The sequence below is a fragment of the Rhopalosiphum padi genome, chromosome 1 (genome assembly GCF_020882245.1).
Source record: "Rhopalosiphum padi isolate XX-2018 chromosome 1, ASM2088224v1, whole genome shotgun sequence".
Lineage (NCBI taxonomy): Eukaryota > Metazoa > Arthropoda > Insecta > Hemiptera > Aphididae > Rhopalosiphum > Rhopalosiphum padi.
In genome coordinates, this window is record NC_083597.1 from 87,164,148 (window position 1) to 87,189,054 (window position 24,907).

At 28.2% G+C, this 24,907-nt stretch overlaps 1 protein-coding gene across 2 annotated transcripts in view; it reads right to left on the reverse strand.

Annotated features, from left to right (window-relative positions):
• The window catches only part of LOC132916908 (Fanconi anemia group J protein homolog), a 42,125-nt gene extending 30,586 nt beyond the window's left edge, over window positions 1-11,539 (reverse strand). The window contains exons 1-2 of one of the 2 annotated variants that reach the window (XM_060977349.1): window positions 11,130-11,539; window positions 10,958-11,069 (exon numbers count right to left, since the gene is read on the reverse strand). In XM_060977349.1, the coding sequence (XP_060833332.1) occupies window positions 10,958-11,069; window positions 11,130-11,240 (223 nt within the window). In that variant the 5' untranslated portion in view covers window positions 11,241-11,539. Of the gene's footprint in view, window positions 1-4,717; window positions 4,863-10,957; window positions 11,070-11,129 lie in introns of those variants that run through there. The other variant, XM_060977350.1, reaches the window with a different exon arrangement.
• Between the last annotated feature and the right edge of the window lie 13,368 nt (window positions 11,540-24,907).

Sequence of the window (24,907 nt, forward strand, 5' to 3'; positions counted from 1 at the left end):
AAATAAATGTATGCGCCATCGTGCTGAATACACATATTATATATATAATATTAGTACATAATATTATTATACACGTATAATGCGCGGCGCGTCTCGTCCGTACCCGGAGCGGCGGGGTGCGACGCTCCGCAGCGGCGGCACTGGTTGAGAAAATTCGTCACCCCGCGTGGCGTTGACATCGGCGGATCGATCACGGCCCGGCGGCGCGGCTGCTTTTGTCGTCCGCCATGATTGCGCGCCTACCGCCTCCCCCCGCCCCCTTCGCCGTCGCCAATACTCGCACACAACACTCCACGGTGTCCCGCCGGCGAGTCCATTTTGTCACCCCGTGCCACAGCCGCCGCGGCTGTCACCACCACCGCCCGAGCAGACCCGCACGCCACCCGGGGAGGCACGAGTACTATTATTATTATTATTATTATTATTACTATTACTATTACTATTAATATTATACGCGCGCGGAGCGGGAGGCCTGCCGCCGCCAGTGCGGGCGAATTCGTTTTTAGCCGCCCCGGGAGACCTCGTCGACCGATCTCGGACGTCGTCGACGTTGTCGTCGTCGCCGTCATCGTCATCGTCATCATCGTGTTATTTACCTCACCGCCCTCGTCATCATCCCTCCTCACGGCTCCTTCTCTGCCAACCCCCCCCCCCCCCGAATCACGTGAGCGGCGGCGTCGACGTCGTCCCGCTGCGTCGCACGCTGGGATTTCGATTTGGTCGCTTTTCACGTCCCCCCTTTATACATTATTATTATTATTATTATAATAGTATACATATCCGCTTCGCTGTGTACTCGCCACCGCCCGTTTTCCCGCATATATCATATTATTATACACCATCAGAGGCGACCGGCGGCATATACAATCAACCAGATAAAATGTCTCGCACCGGGTTCGGTAGAGTACAAAGCGCATACTGTAGTATGTGTTTGGCGGCGTTTACAACGCTAATTATGTATGTTAAATGTACGTAAAACACCGCCCTATACCATAGAAAATAACGTATTTATAAATAGTACGCAAATTAATTATACCAACTAAACTATAAACTTTATACAGATAAAACTATTATGTACAATATAACATGTTATTACGTATGACGGACCGAAAGCATTACCTACAATGTATACTCAACGGGCCTCTCGTCTCTTTTGTTTTCCGCTATACATATTACTTAAGTTCCAAAAGGATGGCGCCCTGTGGTGTGTATAACCTGGCTTCGGGTGAGTTACAGTCCTTAAAAATTATCATTGATATAGATATTACGTTTAAGTGAATAATCACCATTCATATATGGACGAATGACTCCAAATTTATCCGAGTAGAGCATACAATGATATATATATATATTTAAACAAAAAATTGGCTGATTGTTTGTGAAAATTTATAAATTAATAAATAATATAGTTTGTAAAAAAAAAAAAAATACTATTATGTGTGTAAGTTGTAAACTTAGCCAACTTAGGAATACATAACTATTAACTATTATATTATGTAACGTTACGAAAGAAGTAACATACCTATATACAATAACTTTTATAATATTTACCATCACATATTATTATCTCGTTTAAGCTGATTACTGATAAATGATAATCATAATATGGTGATAACTAGGGAACAGATTTTAATGTAATAAAAAAAATAAAAATATGTAATAACACTATAATAACGTTTATCATCAACATCCGTATCAATTGACTCGTCAATAGAAACCCAAATTGGACAATCTTGCATATTTTGTGTCTAATCGATGTTAAAGTCTCCTCATAAATTACATTAATACATTTTTCTTATATACTACTTTTTTGGAATAGTGTTGCCAGTAAATTGTTCTAAAATATACTTCAATGTTTAATTGTTTAGTTTAAAAATCGAAATTTCAGCACGAATAAATGCGTGACATAAATCCATATAAAGTTGAAGAAATTTCATAAGAAGATGTAGAAGGTTTAAATTTATTTTGTTTATGTTTGGTAGTGAACATATGTTGACTTACTTGAAAGGGTTTAAAAATTGTAAAAAATCTATGTACTTAGTACTTATTAACCAATAATATGTAAAAATAAATAATTATACCAAAATATGTAAAATAAATTTGAGCTTATTTAAATTAAAGTGATCTAAACCGTACATATTTTTTATCCGATCAAAAATATCTAATATTTTTGTCCAATACAAATAATATGTGTTAACAATAAAATCTATTCCCTAATAATAACTATTTTTAAATACTCAACAATTAATACACCGTAACAGTAATAGAATAACTGATAACTCTAAGTATCTAAAAATGAGAAGGAAAACATATTGGACCACATACATTTCACCTAAACAATAGATATATGTATAGTACATATAAGTTTGCTCAAATCATTAATTAATTAGGGGTCTTGTAAATTTTTCCCAAATGAGCCACATGAAAACGCCAGTTTTGTATAAAAATCTTATCAGAAAAAAGTGTTTATAAGACAACATATTACATAGTTTCAACGCAAAGAAATATAGTAGTTTGATTTTCTCAAATCGTCACGTTTTAAGTTATTGGCAAACCAGAAATAAAAATATGATGTCAACTCATAATATAATATTATAAATTACAACTCGACAAAACATACATTTTTAGGAAATGACTCAGCCAATCTTTCAATAGCGTCTCCTGGGTAATGTTAATATGCTGATGAAGTGGAAATTATGTGTTGATATACAATACGAGTAAAATACATATTATAAAAAAGTTCAACAGAGTCGATAGTGTCGGCACAATCGATAAGTTTCTCACAATTAAAAAGGTAAACACAACTCGTACTTGATTTAGGAATTAGACCACTATTTCCCATTTTAAAAGACACTATCGTCTATCACGTCCTATCAAAGGATTTCGATTACTATAAGACTTCTCCAGACCACTGCAAGGCCATATTGCAAGAAACCACGTATAAACATTGGAGTAGTTTTTGAGTCTATTAATTTCAGATATACCAATATTCAGTTATATATATATGATATGATATAGAATTATAGACTATAAGTATACTATATACAATACATAGACGATATATTAGATATATTGTTTGTTATAATATAATGGATAATAATTACGATAGTAATTTTTCATTTTTCCATAAAAATAATATTATTATGCTCAAACAAAATATCTCACAAAAAAAAAACTAAAATTGAAATTAATTTATTACTTTTGTCAGTGATACTTTCCTGTTATGAAATACTATTAGATTGTTAGAAAATCATAAAAATTCCTTATTTATACATATTAAGATTTATATTTATATAATTTATATAACTTATGATGTCAACAGAAAAATATATTACAGTAATATATTATGACAATGTATTGAACACAAAAGCATATTTTTATAGAACTTTGATAGATCTAACACTAAGGGTGGTTTCTGGTAACAAATTTAATCTAGTTGGTACTTCAAAATACACATAGCTGAATAGATGTTGACACACAAATAATAAGTCAAAATAGGAAATTTCCTATACTTAAACAAACAATTTGGAATAATAACTAACAATAAATAGTAAAAAATGGGAATATTTACGCGTATTTTAATTTTTTAAATGATCATATTAAGTATAAAATTTGTTCTATATAGTTGAATGAATAATTATAATAAATAGAATAAAATAGAATATAACGAACGTAAGTACTAACAAGTATACATAACAGGTATGTGTTTTGATTCTTATAAACGCGTAAAAATAAACAAATTTATACTCAGAAATTTACGTTTAGCTTTGTAATATTTAATAATAGTAAAAAATTGTTTATCAAACTCAAAGAAAAAATAGAACCTGCTTTAGTAAGTAGAATTTTAATATATTTTATTTTTTTATCGGTTTATGAGCTTTTTCTATTTACTCATACACACTCATAACTCGTTTAAAAATGTAAATTTTGTAAAAAATCAATGTATATAAACAAATACAATATTTTACTACTTATTTAAGTTTAATAATTTATCAATTTACTCTAATATTAAAACCAATGAAACTAAATGTAAACTGTAAATTTGAGGGTGTAGCATACTGGTATATCCTTTTAACATTAGCTATTTTTAGATACAAATGATGTTGTAATAATTTCCAATAGTTTTCCAGATGTATTTAAGATAAAACTTCACCCTTAATAGTTTTTCTAAAATATTTTACACATTTAATGTTAGTGCATATTAGATATTTTACGGTAATATTGTCCTGCCCAAACAATATGAATCGCGAATACAAACAAATACATGTTTATACAATATTTCTTATTAAATTTACTATTAATAATAATTATATAATATTAATGGAAATAATATTCAAATACATAAATTGATGGAAAACCAAAATAAAAAAAAAACAATTTACTAATAATTATTTAGAATTTTTTAATTAAGTATGGAATTTTTAAAACACGCTATATAAATTTATTTCTATTGTTATATGATCTAAGAATTATAATTTTTCCCCGTGGCCATATCGATATGGCAAAAGTAATGTTTATATTTGAATTATTTCCATTAATATTATATAATTATTATTAATAATAAATTTAATAAAAAAATTACTTGTTTGTATTTGCGTTTCACATTGTCCGGTATTCTACTTTACCCGTAACATAATATAAAATATGTACCTATACTAGTTAGTAATTAACATTATATAAAAATGTGTATTCTTTAAAAGTAGGCAAGTGCACTTACCGAATGAATTGATACATATTTGTATATGTATACAAAATACGTGGTAAAAAATTAGTGATGTATATTAAAATAAATACGATACATTAATAATAAAAACCAATTGAAAATTGTTAAGACTAAGAATAACACATCACGGTTATAATATACAACTTACAACAAATATATCGAACATATTTAAAACGCACATATGATCGCTACCAACTAACTAAACCAAATAAAATTATATATAAAAATATGATGTTGCATCCATACGAAATATAAAACCATATGCTTCGGATATCCTGATCTAACCGGAATTGGCCAATTGGAAATAAGACATTACAAAACGACCCTCACGTCTTGAGGGGTGTTTTAATAAATAGGAATTTTTATGATATACTTCAAAAGATGATGCGTGCAATATGAAAAATGCCCCTCTATCATATTCTATTGTATAGAGTTAACCCCATTTTCTTGTTCTTTTTTTCGAGCATTGAATCCCCAGAAATTACCGTCTGCTTATGTGCGGTATGCTATAAACGTCGGTGTAGAAATTAGAGATATACGCGATTGAATATTTCAGTTGTTTTTTTTTTGTATTTTATACGGTCTAATGGTTATGATTTTTTATCTCACATGTCGAATAAAACGAAATGTATTATATTTTTCTGATTCAGACCTACAGATGTAGAACGTCTCAAACTCACCTCCCTTCTAAAAGAAATAAACTAAACTAATACAAAGCATATCAAAATAGTCGCTTAAATCACAATGTTGAAGCATTGAATACCTATATTATAAGATAGAATAAATTAATTTATGAAAAATTAGTGTAAGTAAATTATACGGTGTTAAAATAAATACTCGGATTTCAATTATTATACCTGTAATAAAAATAAAGACATCGATAAAATCCACACAATCGATTATTTTAAATGTGTGTATAAAGTTAAACAAGCCTACGCAACGTATTTGCAGTATGTTTTGAGTTTTTTTGAAAATTAGCGACAGTAACTTTTAAAATTATTAAAAAAGCATTTAAAATGAACACGAATTATTTCAACTTAATGGCCTTGAACTTTATTAGTCGTTTTTCCATTGGATAAATACTTAAACTTTGAAATACACAGAATTTAAAAAATAGACAAATGAAATTCTTAACCCTTATAGCAGTAAAATAATAATTTAAAACAATAGAAATCCCAATTTTTAATTCTGGATTTGAATTATGCTAATTCCTATTAAATAGGAATTAATTATAAATTGTATACATTAATCAAATACATTTCCATAAAGATATAAAAACATACAAAGCAATAATCATGGATATATTATACATACTACTTTATTTTTTTTTGTAGTACCTATCAAATATCGCCGTACCCATATCTATTATTAAAAATAATACCATATCAAGCAAACATATAATAGATTACTATTATGTCATTTTGTGTCGTACAAAACGTATTTTGTATTAAGCTTTTCTTGGGATATGTATACGTCAGTTGTAGCATCACACCATTAATGGAACAGCAATTTGTTCATATTTCCCAAGATTTAAAGATTGTAGAAATACAAGACCCTTATTTGTATGTATAAAAAACTACCAACAATTGCAAAGAGTTTCTAAAAACAAAATTACTTCGAAACAAATCTACAGACAAGTTTTTAAACTGAAATATAAAATGAAAATTCGAACATAAAAAATGCCGACTGCATTCGTGTGTCTGTGGCATAGTATATATGCCAAGGGCTATTGAATAAAAAAAGTACCTAACAAATCTCATCCCATTCAACCTGTCAAGTGTTCTAGATGTAGTAATCTTGTTTGCTGTGCATTGTGTACAATACACACACTGACAGTGGCAGAGAACCACACACGAGTGGAGATCATTCTCTATATTTTTTTTTCGCCAAGATCTTTATCAAATAAGATCGGAAACCGGAATAACAATAATACATTTCTCTAAGTGCCACTTAGACAGGCTGCTGGTCCTTTTTTAGTATTGATGTGTTTTTCTAGTAAATTAAAAACGTTTTCTGTCCTCACAATACCATATTATCTCTTTTATTTGTATTCTTATTCTTCTTCTTTTTTTTTTTCATTTATTTATTTATTTTTGGTTTTGGATTCTAACAGATGCCGAATGATTACGAAATAGATATAAACCATGTTTTTTCAATTGTAGATATCACATACAATGCTCTGTTATGAATGGAATAAAAGATGTTATGTTTTGGATAAAAACGAAACATCGGTACATTTTAGAACATATTTTCGTATATTATAGTCTTGTATATTATACACAAGGAACGAGCAATATAAATACAAGACCAATTACATCATATGTTTTATATGTCTATTTTATAGGTATGGCTACTCCAAAAATAAATAAACTGACAATTATCTATAGAAGAAAATTACAAAACCTAAATTACGTAAAACGTACATAAATTCACTTTGAAAATTTAAGTAACTATCCTAACCTAACCATATGGTTAATTTAATTTATCATACAAAAATTCATCTCGAGTTGCATTGTTTGTTAACATACTTAATATTAATTTACAATAATTATATAAGTACATAAAATTCAGTAGGATACATTAAATTTAATCTATGTGTATATTAATCTATATACAAGTAGAACAAAACCTTTTATAAACTTAATAAATTAGAGTGAAATTATACTCTTACACGTTTTAATTATATTAGTTTAATTTGTTTTTACTCGTATTTTATTTACAAATAACATAGAAAATTATCTTATAAGTTAAAACAAGGTCGTAATGTCCAATAAAATATACCTTTCAATTTAACAACATTTACAAGTATATGCTCAACAATTAGTTTAACACGATATTTTTTCAATTACGAACTACCAAAAATTATTAATTATATCTATACTAAAATATTCATTCATAATTACTATGATAAATTTAATTTATTTATACCATGTATTTAAATGTAATTTTACATCCAAATCTAAAACACCCGTTATAATTCTTAATAATATTATTTTTTTATACTATTATTCGCATTGTTGCCAAATTTTTATACCAAAAACACATTATGGTGATGCCTATTAACCATTTTTGAAATATCACATATAATATTTAAATTAATAATATAATATAAATAATTTTAATATAATCCAAATTTAATTTGCATAAAGAAAATAAACATTAACCACAAATTTACAAAATTCTATTTTAAGATTAAAATCAATCGATTTTTTACTCCGGTAAATATAATAGATTAATAGAAATTGTCAAAAATTGACAATATTTTAAATTTAATTGAGCCTTACAAACTTCACGAAGTCAGAAAAATATTCACAGACATAAATACATAAACATTTCTCAAAATCAAAAAATGTAGAATATTTGAAAATGAAGAACTAACTTTTATGTAAGTACTATTAAAATAATATAATAAAAACTCCTTGAATTTTAAGATGCCTATATAATTTGTTAATGTTTTATTTAAATTACCTTTACATATTAGATAATATTTTCAGAAAATTTGTATTTTAATGAGACTGCATTTTATTTTACTATTATTATTATTATTATTGTTTTTTTTTTTTAGGGGGTGTTATAATACATTTCAACAACTTAATAGAATAACAGCATAATCAATTATTAAAACAATGGTCATAAGTCATAACACAAAAATTATTATAAACTTCTATACAACATAATATAAATTATATTAAATGTACTCCTGGTAAATTTAGTAGCCTATTTGAAACCAAACATGTATATTGAGTTGCCTATTAAAAACTATAATAACAAAGATTTTATTTAAATACAAATTTAAGGCAGTCAGTTGATTTTGCTATTGTATTTATATATTATATCATAATTCAAAGTATTAATAAGCAAGCACCGGAAAAAAGAAAGTATCACTGAGTTATCTCAGTTTTTAAATGTCTATCTGCTAAGTCAAAATATCTAATTAAATTATAATTATATTTATATATCATATTATATATTAATAAATAGCTATAAATGTAAAAAACACATTTAACTTAAATAATTATGCTAAATTACTATACAAAAATATACATAGAAAATTCAATTTATCTAAACCATATTGTTTACAAAAATTTAAAACTGTTAAGGTATACCAGTTATTATGAGTAAGATGTTATTTATTTAAATTATTGTTTGAGATTATTCTTAAGGTAGTGACTGTGAGGTAACAAAATGTGAATGAAACATTTAGGTGCAACTCAAGCGTTGCATTTCATATTCGTATGTAATTTTTTAATTTTTCTTTTTGATATAAAATATACCAATGAAAAATTTAACTTTGTGGAAAAATTATTTTTAATAAGGCAAGTGAAAATTGCTTTCTTTTGCGGAAATAAAGTTCTTAAAATAAAATCCCTTATATTATATACTATATATTATATTAACTATATCAAAATATGATAAACAAAAAACTATCTATTAAAATTATTATTTATTGATTAAAATATTAAATAATAATAATATATTATGATAATTATAAATATAATTTAGTCTAGAAAAAGAAACAAATAAAAATAAAAATTACTTAGTACCTTCTTTTAATTTAATACATTTTTGACGCTATTATAGGTTATAAACTATTTATAAATAGAGTGATTTTACATTTAGTAGGTAAATTATGAATTTTTTAACATAAATCTCTCACCTCCAACACAAGCTTCTGCTTATAGGAAGTGAGCAAACTTATTATGTTATATTTATGAAAACTATGTTGTTGTTTACAAATATATTATTATTATTACAAAGAAATTTGCAATTTAAAAAAAAACCATTTAAATATGTTGTACAGAAGCTAAAAATAGGAATCTAAATCGCAATAAATATCAGTAAAAATAATAAATCATCAATGTATACTTAACTAAGCTATATTATAGTCATAAATGTGTAAAAACATTATCTCAGCAGTATAGTCATAAATAATATAAGTATTCACATTTAAACTTAAGGTCTGTTCTAATGATTTCATATTTTGATACAGGTTTATTTTTTTTGATGGCCAATCATATTTATCGTTACATACATATTAATTACAATAGTATATAAAACAAAATACTCATTATTTATAGTCTTTTTTAATTTCTATTTATTTTTCTACATACATATATTATATTACAATACTATAAGTAAATAAAAGCAAAAATATAAAATATATAATAAAAGTAATTTATAAGTGGAATATTTTTTTTGAAAATTAGAAATTAAAACTTAAACTTAACATTATTATTTCATTTAGTAACGCCCAATATTTATTATTTATAGAATTATGTACATGATGCAAAAAACTCACCAAATATTTAACGACCTACAGTTACATGATAGAAATATAAATTTTCATTTACACTTTTTCCCTATTATAAAATGATTCTATTATCAATAACTATGTATTATAAAAACTGAAGAACTTAAATCAGAAATAGAAATATATACCTATCATTGAAAACAAACAAATATAATCTATATCAACAGTAAGTATTATCAAGAACTTAAGAAATGTAATCAGTATAGAATATTATCATTATAATAAAGAATAATAGTACTAAATAGCATTATATGGGGTAATCGGGTAGGTTCAATGGCGCTGAACTCAGACTTATTTTATAAAGTGAAATCTAAAATTTTTATCCCACCCAATTTATATGATAAACCCATTTAAGAAGTGAAGCGATCGCTTTAAATGACATGAGTTTAGCGCCACTGAGTGGGTTTACTACTTTGCGAACTACTAAAAGTGTAATAGGTATGTTGCACAATAATATAAAATGTGTATACTATATACTAAATATCATTGACATTTAATTTAGAAAAATAGGTATATCATCATAAATTATAATTTATTTTATTATTATTTATCTTTTGTATGAGAATATGACAATAATCACTAGCATGGTTACTTGTAATAGTACCATAATTTATAATTTTATATTTGTATAAATAATATTAAATATTTATTTTTAAGTTATATATCGCAGCAATCATGTAATTATGGATTTTTAATGGTTAAAAAATGTTATCTCCTGGACTCTTCCCAGATGAAATAAATGTATAAGTTTTCAATATGAATACTCAATATCTATATTATTTATGATTACTCTGTTGATAATGTGTTTGAACATACTTAGGAGTGAACCATACAACACAGTCGTCATATGAAAATTCTAAAGGACACGTGTTTGTAATCACAAAATGATTTATGAATATTCCAGAACTATAATTGTCACCAACCTTTTTCTGCTCTCTGCCATGCTAATGCTGAACACAATAAAGCCAATGTTTTTCCAGACCCCGTAGGACTTTCCAATAGACAATTTTGCTGCTTTTGACAGCCACGAATAACCTAAATGGCAATAAAATGGATAAAGTTTATGTTTTCCACTAACGTTATCAAAAAATGTACCTTATCCATCATGGAAACTTGAGAAGGATATGGTCTGACCGGCATTTCAATTTTGACACCGCCAATTGTATATGTGAACAATGGTTGAACATCAGATTTAGCGTCCGACATCGTAATTGTCTAAGATGTCCAACTAAACGCAAAGGCAGTAAAAGTCGATTACAATTATGCTGATAGAAGATGTAGTTTAAATTGCGAATTTACAATACAAGATATGTATTGGTCAAATTTTTATAGAAAACGAATTTAAACTGTTCAAAAAAAAGCTAGGAAAACGGGAGTTACGTCAAATTAAAAACGAACATTAAAACCGATACCTAAACTTCAGTTTTGGCGCTATGTCTATACATAAACCATAATAATTAATAAGTTATTGAGCTTTGAAATTTGAAATTTATGAAAAAGAACAATAGGAATAGTCACATTATTTTCATTTCCACGTTATCAACTGATAACACGAATTAAAGCGGGAAAAAAGTTTATCGCTCCCTATCACAGATGGCGTTGCATACCCCTTTTCAGAATAAAATCGAATTCAATTGAATAAATATTTTAACGACTACTAAGAGTTCTCTCGAGTACCAACGTCCATACAACGAAAAAAATAAGAAAGATAAAAAAGATAAAATAACTAGTGTAGTAATATTATCCTTCAAGATCGTTCCTTGAATTTATAAGAATTTTAGTATGCATCTAAAGTAACTTCTATATTGTATAGAATATAAATATACGTATAGCTGATGTAAATTTTATTTTTTTATTAATAAATAATAAAATAAAGTATGTTGAGTAATTACGCAAGAAAAACCTAAAACTTGATTTTACAATAACTGTTGAGAAATATTCAATAATATTTTAGACATTATTATTAAATATTACATGTATAAAAATTAATAATAACCAATAGGACATTGTGACTAAAACCAAATACTGCAGTACCCACGACAGCCCGGAGTCCCTATTTTTTTAGTAAACCCTGACATAAAGTGTATAAGTCCGAAATTAAAAGTGTGCACTGTGCACTAAAGATTTGAGAAATGTGTACCAATAAATAAGATTTTTTTTAATGAGATAAATTAATAGATAAATAAAAAAAAAATTAAAATTAATATCATAGTACTATTATAATATTTTGCATTTTTGCAGTAAACTAGCGGAAGGTCATCGTTATTAACAAGAAACTATAAAAAATGCACTTTATATTAAATTAAATACATATAAACTTTCTAATTTAGTTATTTTGATCCTCATCCAGTTATTATAAAATGGCTCTCTGACAAGAAAATCATAATAATAAATGTATTGTCCGCTTGCCTTAAAACAACTTTATTAATATAAAGGAGTTTTCCAGGAAGCTAGTATGTAATGTACTAATGTATAAGGAAAATAACTATCATGAGGCATAAAATATATCAATTAAATTTTAAATGATCAATCTTATACACAAATAAAATATTTGTTAATGGTGTCTATTGTTTTTAGATTTATATTTCATAAATATATTTTTTGAGTTTTTAAAATAAAAATAGATTGATAACTATTAAACAATAATGAGCAATTTGATTTAAAATTAAAAAATATATTGATATTTTATTAAAAATTATAATTATATGCAAGTGGTTCAATGAGAGGAGGGGACTTTTTCCACGTCACTGTATAATACTAATGTACCTATTTGAAAAAATTTAGATTATACGAATATTTATGAAAAATAAAGGCTAAAATACAATCATCATTATAATTAAAAATATTTATCGATATAAAAAAATACGTAAAATGTATCGTCCAATAAAAGAACTCTGAGAAAAAAAGATTCATATATAGTGTAATAAAACGAAACAGAAAAACTTATTTTTCTTGTATAGTGTTTTCCTATATCCAAGATCCAAATCTTGTGAGTGAATCTAGAAAATTGATATTGCACCATCTTACAACATAATAGTATATTAGTATTAATATAAGTATTAACAATTAAGTATTTAACAGTTTAAATCATTAATATTTTTAAATTTACTTTTATTTTTACATTAATAAATCCTAGCGAATAGCCCAGCTGATAAAATTTAATAAAAACAAAAATAAACCACTGAAAACTCATTGCTGTACGGCTTTTACGAGTATCTAGATATTGTCTATCGCCATAGAGTAGGACATCGTAATAATTGATGTGTTAAATTTGATTGATACTGTTGATACAACATATATTTTTAATAACAATTTTTAAATTATTACACATACGCGTTAGATCGCACAATTTATTTAATGAACAATAATTATAAATAATAATATACGAAATGGCAACAAATGTCAAGTCTTTATAAATAATAATAAAATAACTAAAACCGTTATTTTTTGATTAAATATCCTATTTTAAACTATTCTTAATGAAAAGAATAGTGTTTATAATATGAAACAAACTTATGAGTAATATTGTTCTAATCTACAAATATTGAAGTTCACTTAAACCAATATTTTGGTATTTTTTATTGGCTATAAGGACAACTTATATGGGGGTCTTTGTATTACATTTTCAAGATTTTTGAACAATAGATACCAAACATGAAACAGTGCAGTGTAGATAGTATAGATATCTATCAATAAAATAAATTATTATGTAACATTATTAGTACTACGATTTCACGTGTATTGCAATAATTTAATTTGTAAGTACATTATCATTTTATAAGTCATACATTTTTTCAAACTTAATTTAAAAAAATGTCGATTTATACTTTTTATCTGAAATATAATATATTAGTTATAGTATGTATTTAACCTTAGAATAGGTACATCAATAATTGATTGAAATATGATACATTCTATATGATTTGAGTTCAGTGCAAATTTTATAGTTGTTGTATTGTGTAAATGGTATCAATATAAATTATTTAATTTAAATAATTCTTATAAGCTACTGCTGCAGTTATAATATGCATTAAAAAAACGTATGAAATATGCACACATTTATGCCAATATTATCATTGAAGTATGTACTAAAATATACGGGGGAAAAAAATGATATTATTATATATTAATTATATAAAAAAATATTTTTTTTTAAATAATTTTTTGAAACAAATCTAGTTTAAAAGAGTTTATATAAATAATTTAAAATAATTAATAAATAGTTTTAATTACTTAATTGTGTACTGTATGGTACATTTTTTCATCGATGAGTTTACTCGTCAAAAAAAATTATGAAAAAATCAATTAATTAAATATTATATAGTAAATAGTAGATTTTTTATTAATTACCTGAAGACTAGTAAAGACTTGAATACATTTTTCAATTATTAGTAGGTACTGGGTCATACTTAAATCAATGCTTAGTAGTTCTTTTGGTATATATTGTATTCGTCGAAATCTCTTTTCCATCCATAATGCCAAAACCCATATTTTTTTTTAACATTTTAAAATTTATTTTCAATAATGTTCGATTGAAAAATAAGTTTTTTTTCGTATATATTTTTGGTTAGGTAATAACTAAAGTTAGTTTTTTTTAATATATAAATTATTATAAATTATATTTTTGAAAAACACCAAAATATGTATGTTAATTAAAATTATTGCAAATATTGCACCAAATATGCAAAACCAAATTGCACCCTCTAACTCAGTAAAATCAAAATTGAATTTGTGTCTTATCTAGCTTTTTTTAAAACTAATAAATAGAAATATACAAATACATTAATTATACATACAATTCCGGACTCTATAATTACAATAATATATTATATTTTATTAGTTTATAATTAAATTATGATCACACGGCGTTATGGATAGGCTATTTACGTATACCACTGTCGTGAGTTAATGTTTCCGGTATCTCATAAACTGTATTTTATATAGTAGTTAATAGTTATTATAGAAGTTTATCAGTTATTAAAATACAATTATATTTTAATAATCAAATATACTATATATAAATGTTTAAATATGAAAAAATTAAAATATGTTTTTATTAAAACATAATATAAATAAATGTATTAAAATAATACTTTATTATATTATATAATATGTTTTTAATAACCACAACAAGGTTACGATTTCATTGGCCATCTACCTGACCCTTTTTCTTTCTTTTTGACTGTAAGGATCTCCTCGGCAAACTTGTAGGAGATTCAGAACAACCCCTTCTTACCTCATACAAAACTATATCTCTCATACCCGGGTCGGTCGGGAGTCTTCAAATGGAGGTCTACACATAATGTCAGTCGCAGATCTGCCATCGTCAGAGAGCGTCCTAAATATGCGCAGAATCTCTCCGGTTCCTATTCCTGCACAAAGGTAGGTTATGATAAATTATAGTTCTATAGTAATTTGGTTTTAATTCATCTCATTAATGTAATATGATATTATGATTTAACTATGCATATCATTCCACTAATTATTATGTTTATTATAATGTTCTGTAACCAATATTTTAACAAATTACAAAGTTAATATACTTTTAAATTTTAGTTATAGCTTACATAATACATTTTCTCTTTAACCCCGTTTGCAAACAATTAAAATAGTACCTTTCAATAAGTAGTATAGTGTCATTATTAAGTGACTTGAAACTTTAAAAATAACCATGTAACTGATTCTGTAGCTAGAATTTTTAATTAGCTATAACTTTATAAGTAATCTAATATCTCGGATTGTATAATATCAAAAATATGAATAAAAAGATTTTTCATAAACTTAAAATTCATAATTTGACCTGTGACTGTCATAAAACAACTTTATTTTTTAAATAAAATGATATGGAAACGTTGCACACATATCGTGATTAATCGTATTATTTTTGGGACGGCGATGAGTTCTTTGTGAAATAACCATCACACATACATTATTGTGTATTGTACATTTGTAGTTTGTACATTTTGCTTTACTGCATGCTTTGGAATATAGAGCAAAAGTTGTAAATACATAATAAGTAATAGCTAATATTGTAGTAGGCACATAGGCGCAATTTGAGTTTTGAATTTGGGGGAACTGAGACAGAAAAATACATTTTAAATTTCAGAGTCCCTAATTAAATAAGTGAACAAAAATCAGGTGGCTCAATGTGGCATAAAATTTAGAATGAAAAAATAAACACAAAATGTGTTTAAAAAAAAATTTGCTTATGGCTTTTAAAAACTAAAAAGCAAAAAAATAATTCGAAAATAATTTATAAGCTGAAGCCAAAAAAAAAATTTGATTAAGGAAAACAAAAACAAAAAAAAAGTCGAAAATTAATTTTATAATGCAGGCCAAACAAATAATTGTACAAAAAACATAAATGAACGAAAAAAAATTGCTAAAATAGCCAAAAAATGTAGGAAAAAAAACAATAACAAAAAAAAACATCGAACAGGACGACACAATAAACGATGACGGGGGGGGGGGGGGGGTCGATATGGCGTTTCGGTGCAAATATCGTGATTTGAAGGCCACGGTCCTGCGGGCAAACAAGTGACCGCGCGAACCGTTCGCTCCGCAAATAATCGAGAGAAACGTGCGCAGGTGACTTGTAACTTACCACCGGACACCTCCGTACACTTTCTCGTAACCCCCCCCCCTCCCCCCGTCATTCGTCACCGTCGTCCTTCCGATGTCACCGGCCGAAGGAATCTATGCCGGCCGGATGCAACACAACACAACGCGCTTGATGTTTCGCCACGCTGCGGAATCTTCACATCTACGACATCGGGAAGCGCGTTGCGCGAGCGTTACACCCGGCTCGAGCCAACCGACGAGCAGGCCATGGCTGTTTCTGACCTCAGCGCCCTTGATCAACCTGACGCTGTCCCACTCCAGTCTGGGGTGCCATGGCGGCTTGTCTTCCTCGACCGCAGCCGTTCCGGTTCCGGAGGTGTCGACGGTCTGCGGCGGTGAGAATTGGTCAACCGACAACATCAGCTCAAACACTACGTCGCGGATTACGTTTTTGATCATGTCGTCTTTTTCGTCCGTGATGACGGTGTCCATGATGTTATGCATAACGTCCATTATGAATGTATCTAAATTCTAAATCTTCGGTGACGTCGATTTTAGCACTGTTATTATTATTTATTTATGTCGTTCGTGGCTATTTTGTTTTGTGAAAATTTGATGCTATATATTATATATGCTTATTAGATAAATAAATAAATAGTATCAGAAATCAACTTATTCATAATATCGTCGGACACCGTGACAAAATCACCCAGACGACGACCACAGAGTCGTTTATTACAAGCCAGCGACTATTACCTACGTTCATCAATTCTAATCGGCCGACATTAGGATTTTGCGGGCCCGTTTATTTTTTCAAACATTATTATTATTATTATTATTTATTGATATATTATATTATATTATATTACCTCTATTATTAGTATATTATAACAGTTAAACGAGGATTTCGAATATTTCGGTTCACATTGTACATTTGTACACGTTTTAAACTTTTAAATGTTGTCTTTTTTATTTTATTTTTTAATGTAACATTAAACTTATTCAAGCAAATGAGAAAATTTTTCCAATTAATAAATTTGACGATGTCGAGCAAATGTACATATTATTATCATTATAATGTTATGTGATTGTGTTATAATTTAATTAATACAGCTATAGTGTATAATATTATGTATATTATATATTACCATGCCCCAGACCATTTTTTTTTACTTAAATTATTAAAATAAGTTATTCGTAAAATTGAACAAATGACTTATAATAACATTTATGTTACCCCAATGATATTTGAATAAATGATTTTGATTGCTTTTGTGTATTATTATAGTGATTTTGATATTTTGATATCTTGTTTTCAATTGTTATAAAAAAAACGATTTTTAGATTTTATAAGAATTCTTATAATAATGGATATTGTAGTATTCATTATTAAAATCGTTTAAATTTATAAATACAAATAATATAATATATGATAAATGCTTGTGTTTGTATACTCACCTTATCTATACAAATTGAAAATTATTTTTTACTTTAAAATAAAAGTAATTAAAAAATGATTCTATATTCAAGAATTTTTACCAAGCAGATAATTTTATCAATATTTATAGAAAAAGAACTAAAAATATCAATAAATGATCATGCCTTGAAATAGCTCAAAACAAATCAAAATATTTTGAGAATCATATAACGCATAATAATATAAACATTAGGTCAACATTTCAAGTATCTACAGTTATTCGTTTTTGAATAACAACAAAAAACAAAAATTGTTTGTGGAGAAAAAGTTATTATACATGCAGGTGAATATATTTTATTATTATAAATAATTTAACTTCAAATGATCATAAATCTAACCTAAACCTAGGTAAAAATGTTTATAGAATTTTATTTTACATTCGTAATAATTATTTATAACAAATACTTGAATTGTGTTGGAAAATTTTTTTTAGCATACCTATAATTATTAATATTTTGACGCACGACAAACAAAAACCACTGTGTCATGATAAAATATTGAAATACGTTAATTTTTTTGTTAGTTATATTAGATTCTGAACGGAGTGATATGAATGTATTGATTTTACAATGCTGTGTGTTTTTTTTTTTGTGTGTCTGTCATCACGTTTTGGAGAAGTAATAATCGATTTTTGACTTCAGCCCCTCTTTGAATAAGAAAATTCATCTAGTTGGTACTTTGGGGGGGTCAAAAGTAAAAAATTTCCAGATGGGAATTTTTACGTACAACCACTTTTCGACAAAATCGATTTTTTTATTTTGCTGTAACTCAAAAACGAATCATTGTAAATACTTGACATTTTCACCAAATGTTTATATTATGGTTATATATTTACGATTAAATTTTCAAAATATTTTGACCTTTGTTAAGCTACTTATAGACAATTGAAATTTTCGACTTTTCTAAATTTTTTTTCTTAAAATGCCGATAAAAATAATTTGGCTAACCAAAAACTCTTTAAAATTTAATACAAAGTTTATTATAAGTTGTACTTATCGTAGTAAAAAAAAAAATCAAAAATCGTTAGTCACAATTTTTGTTTATAAGCACTTAAAGTTCAAATGTTTACGAAATATATAAAAATCGCGAAAATTTGTAAAGAATTTTGAAGTTGAAAATTCATAAAATTGTTGTGATTTATACTTAAGGTTCAAAAATCCAATACAAGGTTATCCATAAGTTTTCCTTCAAGTAAATGTAAAAAAAAATTCCAGTGTCAATATAGAAAACATTTTATTATGAGCGTATGAAATTTAATTTTTTTACGAAATCGCGTAAAATAACGATATATTACAATTTAAATATAGGTAATAATATAATATATCCATTAATAAAAATTATTTTTTTCTAAATTGGTTTTTCTGCGAATATAAAGCATTCTGTGAACACGCGAACTTACAATATTGAAATTCGCTCGACAATCTTTCCCCCGTAAAATAACGTAAAATTAAAAATACATAATTGAAACGGTCAGTCCTTTTAAATATTTACAATTTTTTTTATTCATTTTATTTTTTTATTAGTTATTATTTTTTTAAATTTGGGGATCAAACTCCGTATCTCCGCCTAATTTAAAATTCATGTATTAGGCTCATCGCTCGTGCATGACCGGCGAAAAAAGTTTGGACACGCCTATGTGTATATTTTTATGTATTATAATATTTATGAACATTTCACAGATGACGGATCTGACAATAATATTATATCGTATTGCTCGCGAGTCGTGACACATAATATCTCACTATATATTACGACACTTATAATAAATGTCGTCGGATGTGAGAAAAAGCACTGCTATAGGATGAGTGGGACGGGAAAATATCGAGACCTCGCCGACGTCCACCCTCCCCATCCACAACCACACTCAAACAGTACTTCTTTCTAATAACCCCACGTAAAGAAATACGCCACGCAACTACATGTAAAATACTTACGCGGCAATCTTCTTAAGTTTTTGAGTAAATATATTTATTATATTATATACTGGTGTAGTACGCACCAATATTTATGTGTGTGTGTGTGTGCAGCTTGTACGAAATCTTTCTCGCCTTGCAAAGAAACGCAACACCTATAGCGCGTCACGACTGCTACGCCTCACCACGACAAAGACCGACGGCAGGAATGTCACAGACGCGCGAAATACGGGATGCTGCGGCGGCGGCGGCAACGGTTGTAAAAGGCGCGAGAAAACGGTTTCGCTCGCGCGCGTGTGAAAATCCGTCTGATAAATTATTGCTTCCTGCAAGTGGGAAACGCGCGCCGCCGCCGACCGATTTGCATATGATTATATTATAAAACGTATATTATAATATGTGTATATATAAAAGTCCTTCCACGCGGTCAGCGCAATAATAATAATAATAATTACTCAGGTGTCCGGAGCGCGCGCGCCTGGCGGTCGACCGCGATCCACGAGACAAGACAATCGGTCGCCGCCCGGATTCCACGGGGGCCGCGGCTAGTGCAAAAATTTAAAACCGAACGGCACGGCGGCGGCCGGTGATATAATTGACGCGTTTGTTTTGTCTCCGGTTGACGCACCTGCAGCAGCACAATGGTCTTCGTCGTCAACGCGTATCTATACCAAAACGGCGACAGTTATAACTGCGTTGACGGCCGAGTAAGGTATATGAGATGACTATAGAGACGTGACCGAGTAAAAATCTATAGGAAGGGGGACGAGTAAAACGATTTATTCGCCCAAATCGAAACCATAACCTAATTATTGTTTGCTTTAATATATACGAGTCTTAAACGAGTCGTGTTACGGCTTAGAAACAAATCGTAGGTGTACCCATCATATTATCGTCAAATAATAAATTAAGTGCCTACATAAAAGCTTATGATAAAAAAAAAGTGCTATATAACTCATTTGAAAAACATAACGTTATATCCTATATTATATATAGGCTGTGATCATAACGATTCGTGAAATTATGTTATTATATTAGGTTGTTTTTATAACCCAGATAATGCGTTAACGTTGGCAATACGTCAACATAATATTATACAACTGCAGGAGAAACGTGAAATAAAATATTATGTTCTTATTATGCATAATAATTTGATGAGAAAAAAACATTTTTATCTTAAAAATATCGTGTTGTGATTTTTCTTCATTTTAAAATATTTAAAGATATCCATATGACTGTTGGCACATCTACGGGGGCCCGAAAGAGAGTGGGGCAAAACGATTACTTTGCCACTCTCCACAATTACACCACTGGCTGGGAATAAGTTAACTTTTATCGTATAATACAAAGTAGCGAACGGTCTGCACCGTCATACACATATACATGTCATATACATAATATCATATATCACGGCCGTTCTCTGATTATGTTAAAAGGACATCAAGTCGCGTTTTCTCGAGTTTACTGCGTGTACACGAATATGTATATGCATGCATGTAATATATGGATCGAGTTCGCGTGTACTGATTTGTGTTGTTGGACGCGTCGTCGTTCTTTTTGGCTTTCTTATAGCTTTAACAACCTTCAAATACAATCGTCAGCTTATTTTGAGCACAACTCGGGAGTTGAAAATTATCTATTATATAGACGCTCTGCGCCCCCCATTCAATTGAACGCCCGTGATGTTATATTATTCTAATCATTCCTCGGACTTCGCAGTAGAACCACGTAACACGAATAATATGATATTAATATTATAATCACGTGACGGCAGCGGCGGCTGGCAAAAGAACTAGGAGAAAAACACCGTGTGCGTTTATTTTTTCATGTCCCCCCTCCTCCGCCGTTTATGCATATAATTATTATTTTGGACCGTATACCTACGACGAGCTATATATATACATACTCACGACGTTACGGGTACCTATATAATATCGTTTCGATCGCACGCGAACCGGAATTAGTTTTTTTTTTGCTGTCGTCCCTATACTTCCCCCCATCACGGTACGGGCGCGACGCCGAATTGCTTTTGTCATTGTGTATTGTGTGTATACATGCGGCGGCGACAACGACGACGACGACGTCGACAATGACGAGTAAACTGTGACGGAACACGAATGTGTAAAAACTTTTCGGGTTTGCTCGTACATATTATAATAATAAACGGAAACGTTATATATTTTATATTATATGCGTCTCGTCTCACCCGCCCGGGAGTCGACATTAAAACAAAACGCGACGTGTACACATCGCCGTCGCCTCGTTTAGCATAATATATATTATATTTATATATATATATATATATATATATGTATAAAATACACCGTACTTGCCTGTTTAAAATAATATATACTTTGTAGGTACAACGACACCGACGTGTATCGGTAACGACCGCGACGACGACGGTAGGTACCGCCGCTTTTACATTACATAAATATACACGTGAAGGGAACGACCGCCAATATTGCGCCGTGATGTGTATGGAATATGGTAATAAAATAATAATTATTATCGTCGTTGTCGGGTAGGTACCTGTACACATTAGTGTACGGTGAAATGCGCGCGTGGTGCTATAGACCGAAAAAGACGATTATAATTCGATACGTATTATAAACGTATAATGTACTGCAATAAGTGAACATCGTCGTCGCGTTTACCGATCGTATCGGATACAGAGTAATAATAACGATATAATGTATAGGTATACATACATAATACATAGGTACCTACCGCGCGCGTTTCATTAAGAAAAGCAGTAGGTAGGTAATATAATTTCAGACACGCTATGCGCTACTCATATTTATTTTACTCGTTTATATGTCGTATATGCCCAATGTAAAATGTTATATTATAATATTATAATATGTATATAGGAGGGTCGATTTTTTTTTTCCGTAATTTATTTTAGTAAGTAATAATAATGCCTATGTAGAGTATTAAAGACCCTTCGAAATCCCGACTCTTCGTCGTCACATGTTCTGCAATATACACATTAATATTATTATTATTATTTTATTATAAACGTATATTACATGTACTCAGAAATTAAACGATTCACGGTCGCGCGATTAATGATTTCGTTGCAATACCCCGAAATGTAATTATTGTTATTTTTTTTTTACCGATTATAAAAGTTCACTTTTCGATTGCGTTACTATGTACTATCTATGAATCTCGATAAATAAGTAGGCATTATATAATATGAACATTATAAACGAGTGTTTTGGAAACCTTGGTAAAAAGATTATTCCGAATGAAAAATATGTACTTACAATCGACTTTAATATTTTACAAACGAAAAATACGAAACCGCTATAACATATTCATTTATAGCTACAATAAATATGTATATACATTATTACATTGTGTTTATAATGTACAATAGTAAAATCACTTTTGCTATTATCTTCTTGTCCGCACTTAAAAATCGTATATTTATGAACAATTTATTGTCTAACGGTTGTTTGTGTTTACGCAGTGTTCTGACGTTAATATGTATTAAAAACAAAGTAGCCAGATATATTCATAAGACATTAATACTTACTTCTAACACGAATAATAAATATTAATTACCGCATAAAATGACATGGTTTTAACACCTACATAGAAAAAATAAAATATTTGTGGAACATCATAATGTTAACACAATTTATTAATTTTAATTATCAACATTCTTCCTCGTAGTCCCATTAATGTACCTATATTATTTTTTGATTGTTTAACTTTAATAATTTTACGTAAAAATTATTAGCCATCCGATAGTATTCGAATTAATTTTTCATCAATTAATTTCAAACAATTTATAACACAAATAAATTAAAATGTCTTTTTGTTCATATTATGCTATGTCAAGTCGTATAAATAAATTTTTGTTTCAACCTTGTACGGAGTTGTATTCATATTACATAATAAACAAAGATAGGTACACTGTGATTCATTCATTTTTTTTAAACTTTTCAATAGTGTTATAGGTATTAATTATTAATTTGTTATAATTGTTTTTAAATGTATTGATAAGATTTATTATTGGCATTTGACAGTTGACAATAAATATGGTTTGTATAACAAATAATAATGTAGTATGAACGTGAAATATTTAAAAAAAATTAATATAATTTAAAGTAACTATATTACTATAAAATCAATTATTTATGACGTATAGCACGATTCGCGTGTAATCCGATAATTCATTATGTATACTTTTGCAAGTGAACAAAATAAAATACACTTTAAAATATTGAAATAAGCGTATTGCATTACTTTGTGTTATAATTTAAAGACATATTTTGAACGGAGATAATATTTACTTGACTTACATTAATATAATATGTTTTATTAATTTTTTTTTATTCGTCTTGAAATTTTATCATTTCTGCTTCGACTTCTAAGGCCATTAGCATTATATTTATGTACACACATTATTTGAATAATTAACTAGAAACAGCATTATTCATATCAAATATGCATTTTTTATTCGATTTCTGTATACCTACTTATAATTGGAATGATAAAACATTTTTTTAATTTTATTCGTAGTTATACAATTCGCGAGATCGTTTGAATAAACAATTTAAATGAGGATATTATCAGTGCCTAATAGGAATAGTTCCAAAGAATTTCACAAAACCTTGGAATAATTCAAAAAATACATATGAAATCTACCGAAATATTCCATTGTAATCAGAGAATAATATCGGAGTAAATTCTAAAATTTAACTTCAAATATGTTGCATTCCACAATCCGTCAGTTCAATTCAGTTATTTCCCACGATAATAAAGCATTCAAGCCATTGATTTATACTTTCTCTTTGACATTATAATGAATTTGTTCTTGTGTAGGTCAAGATTTGTATTTATTTATTTATTTATTTATTATAGATAATAATATGATAATTGTATACCAAGTATTCGACGTTATTATT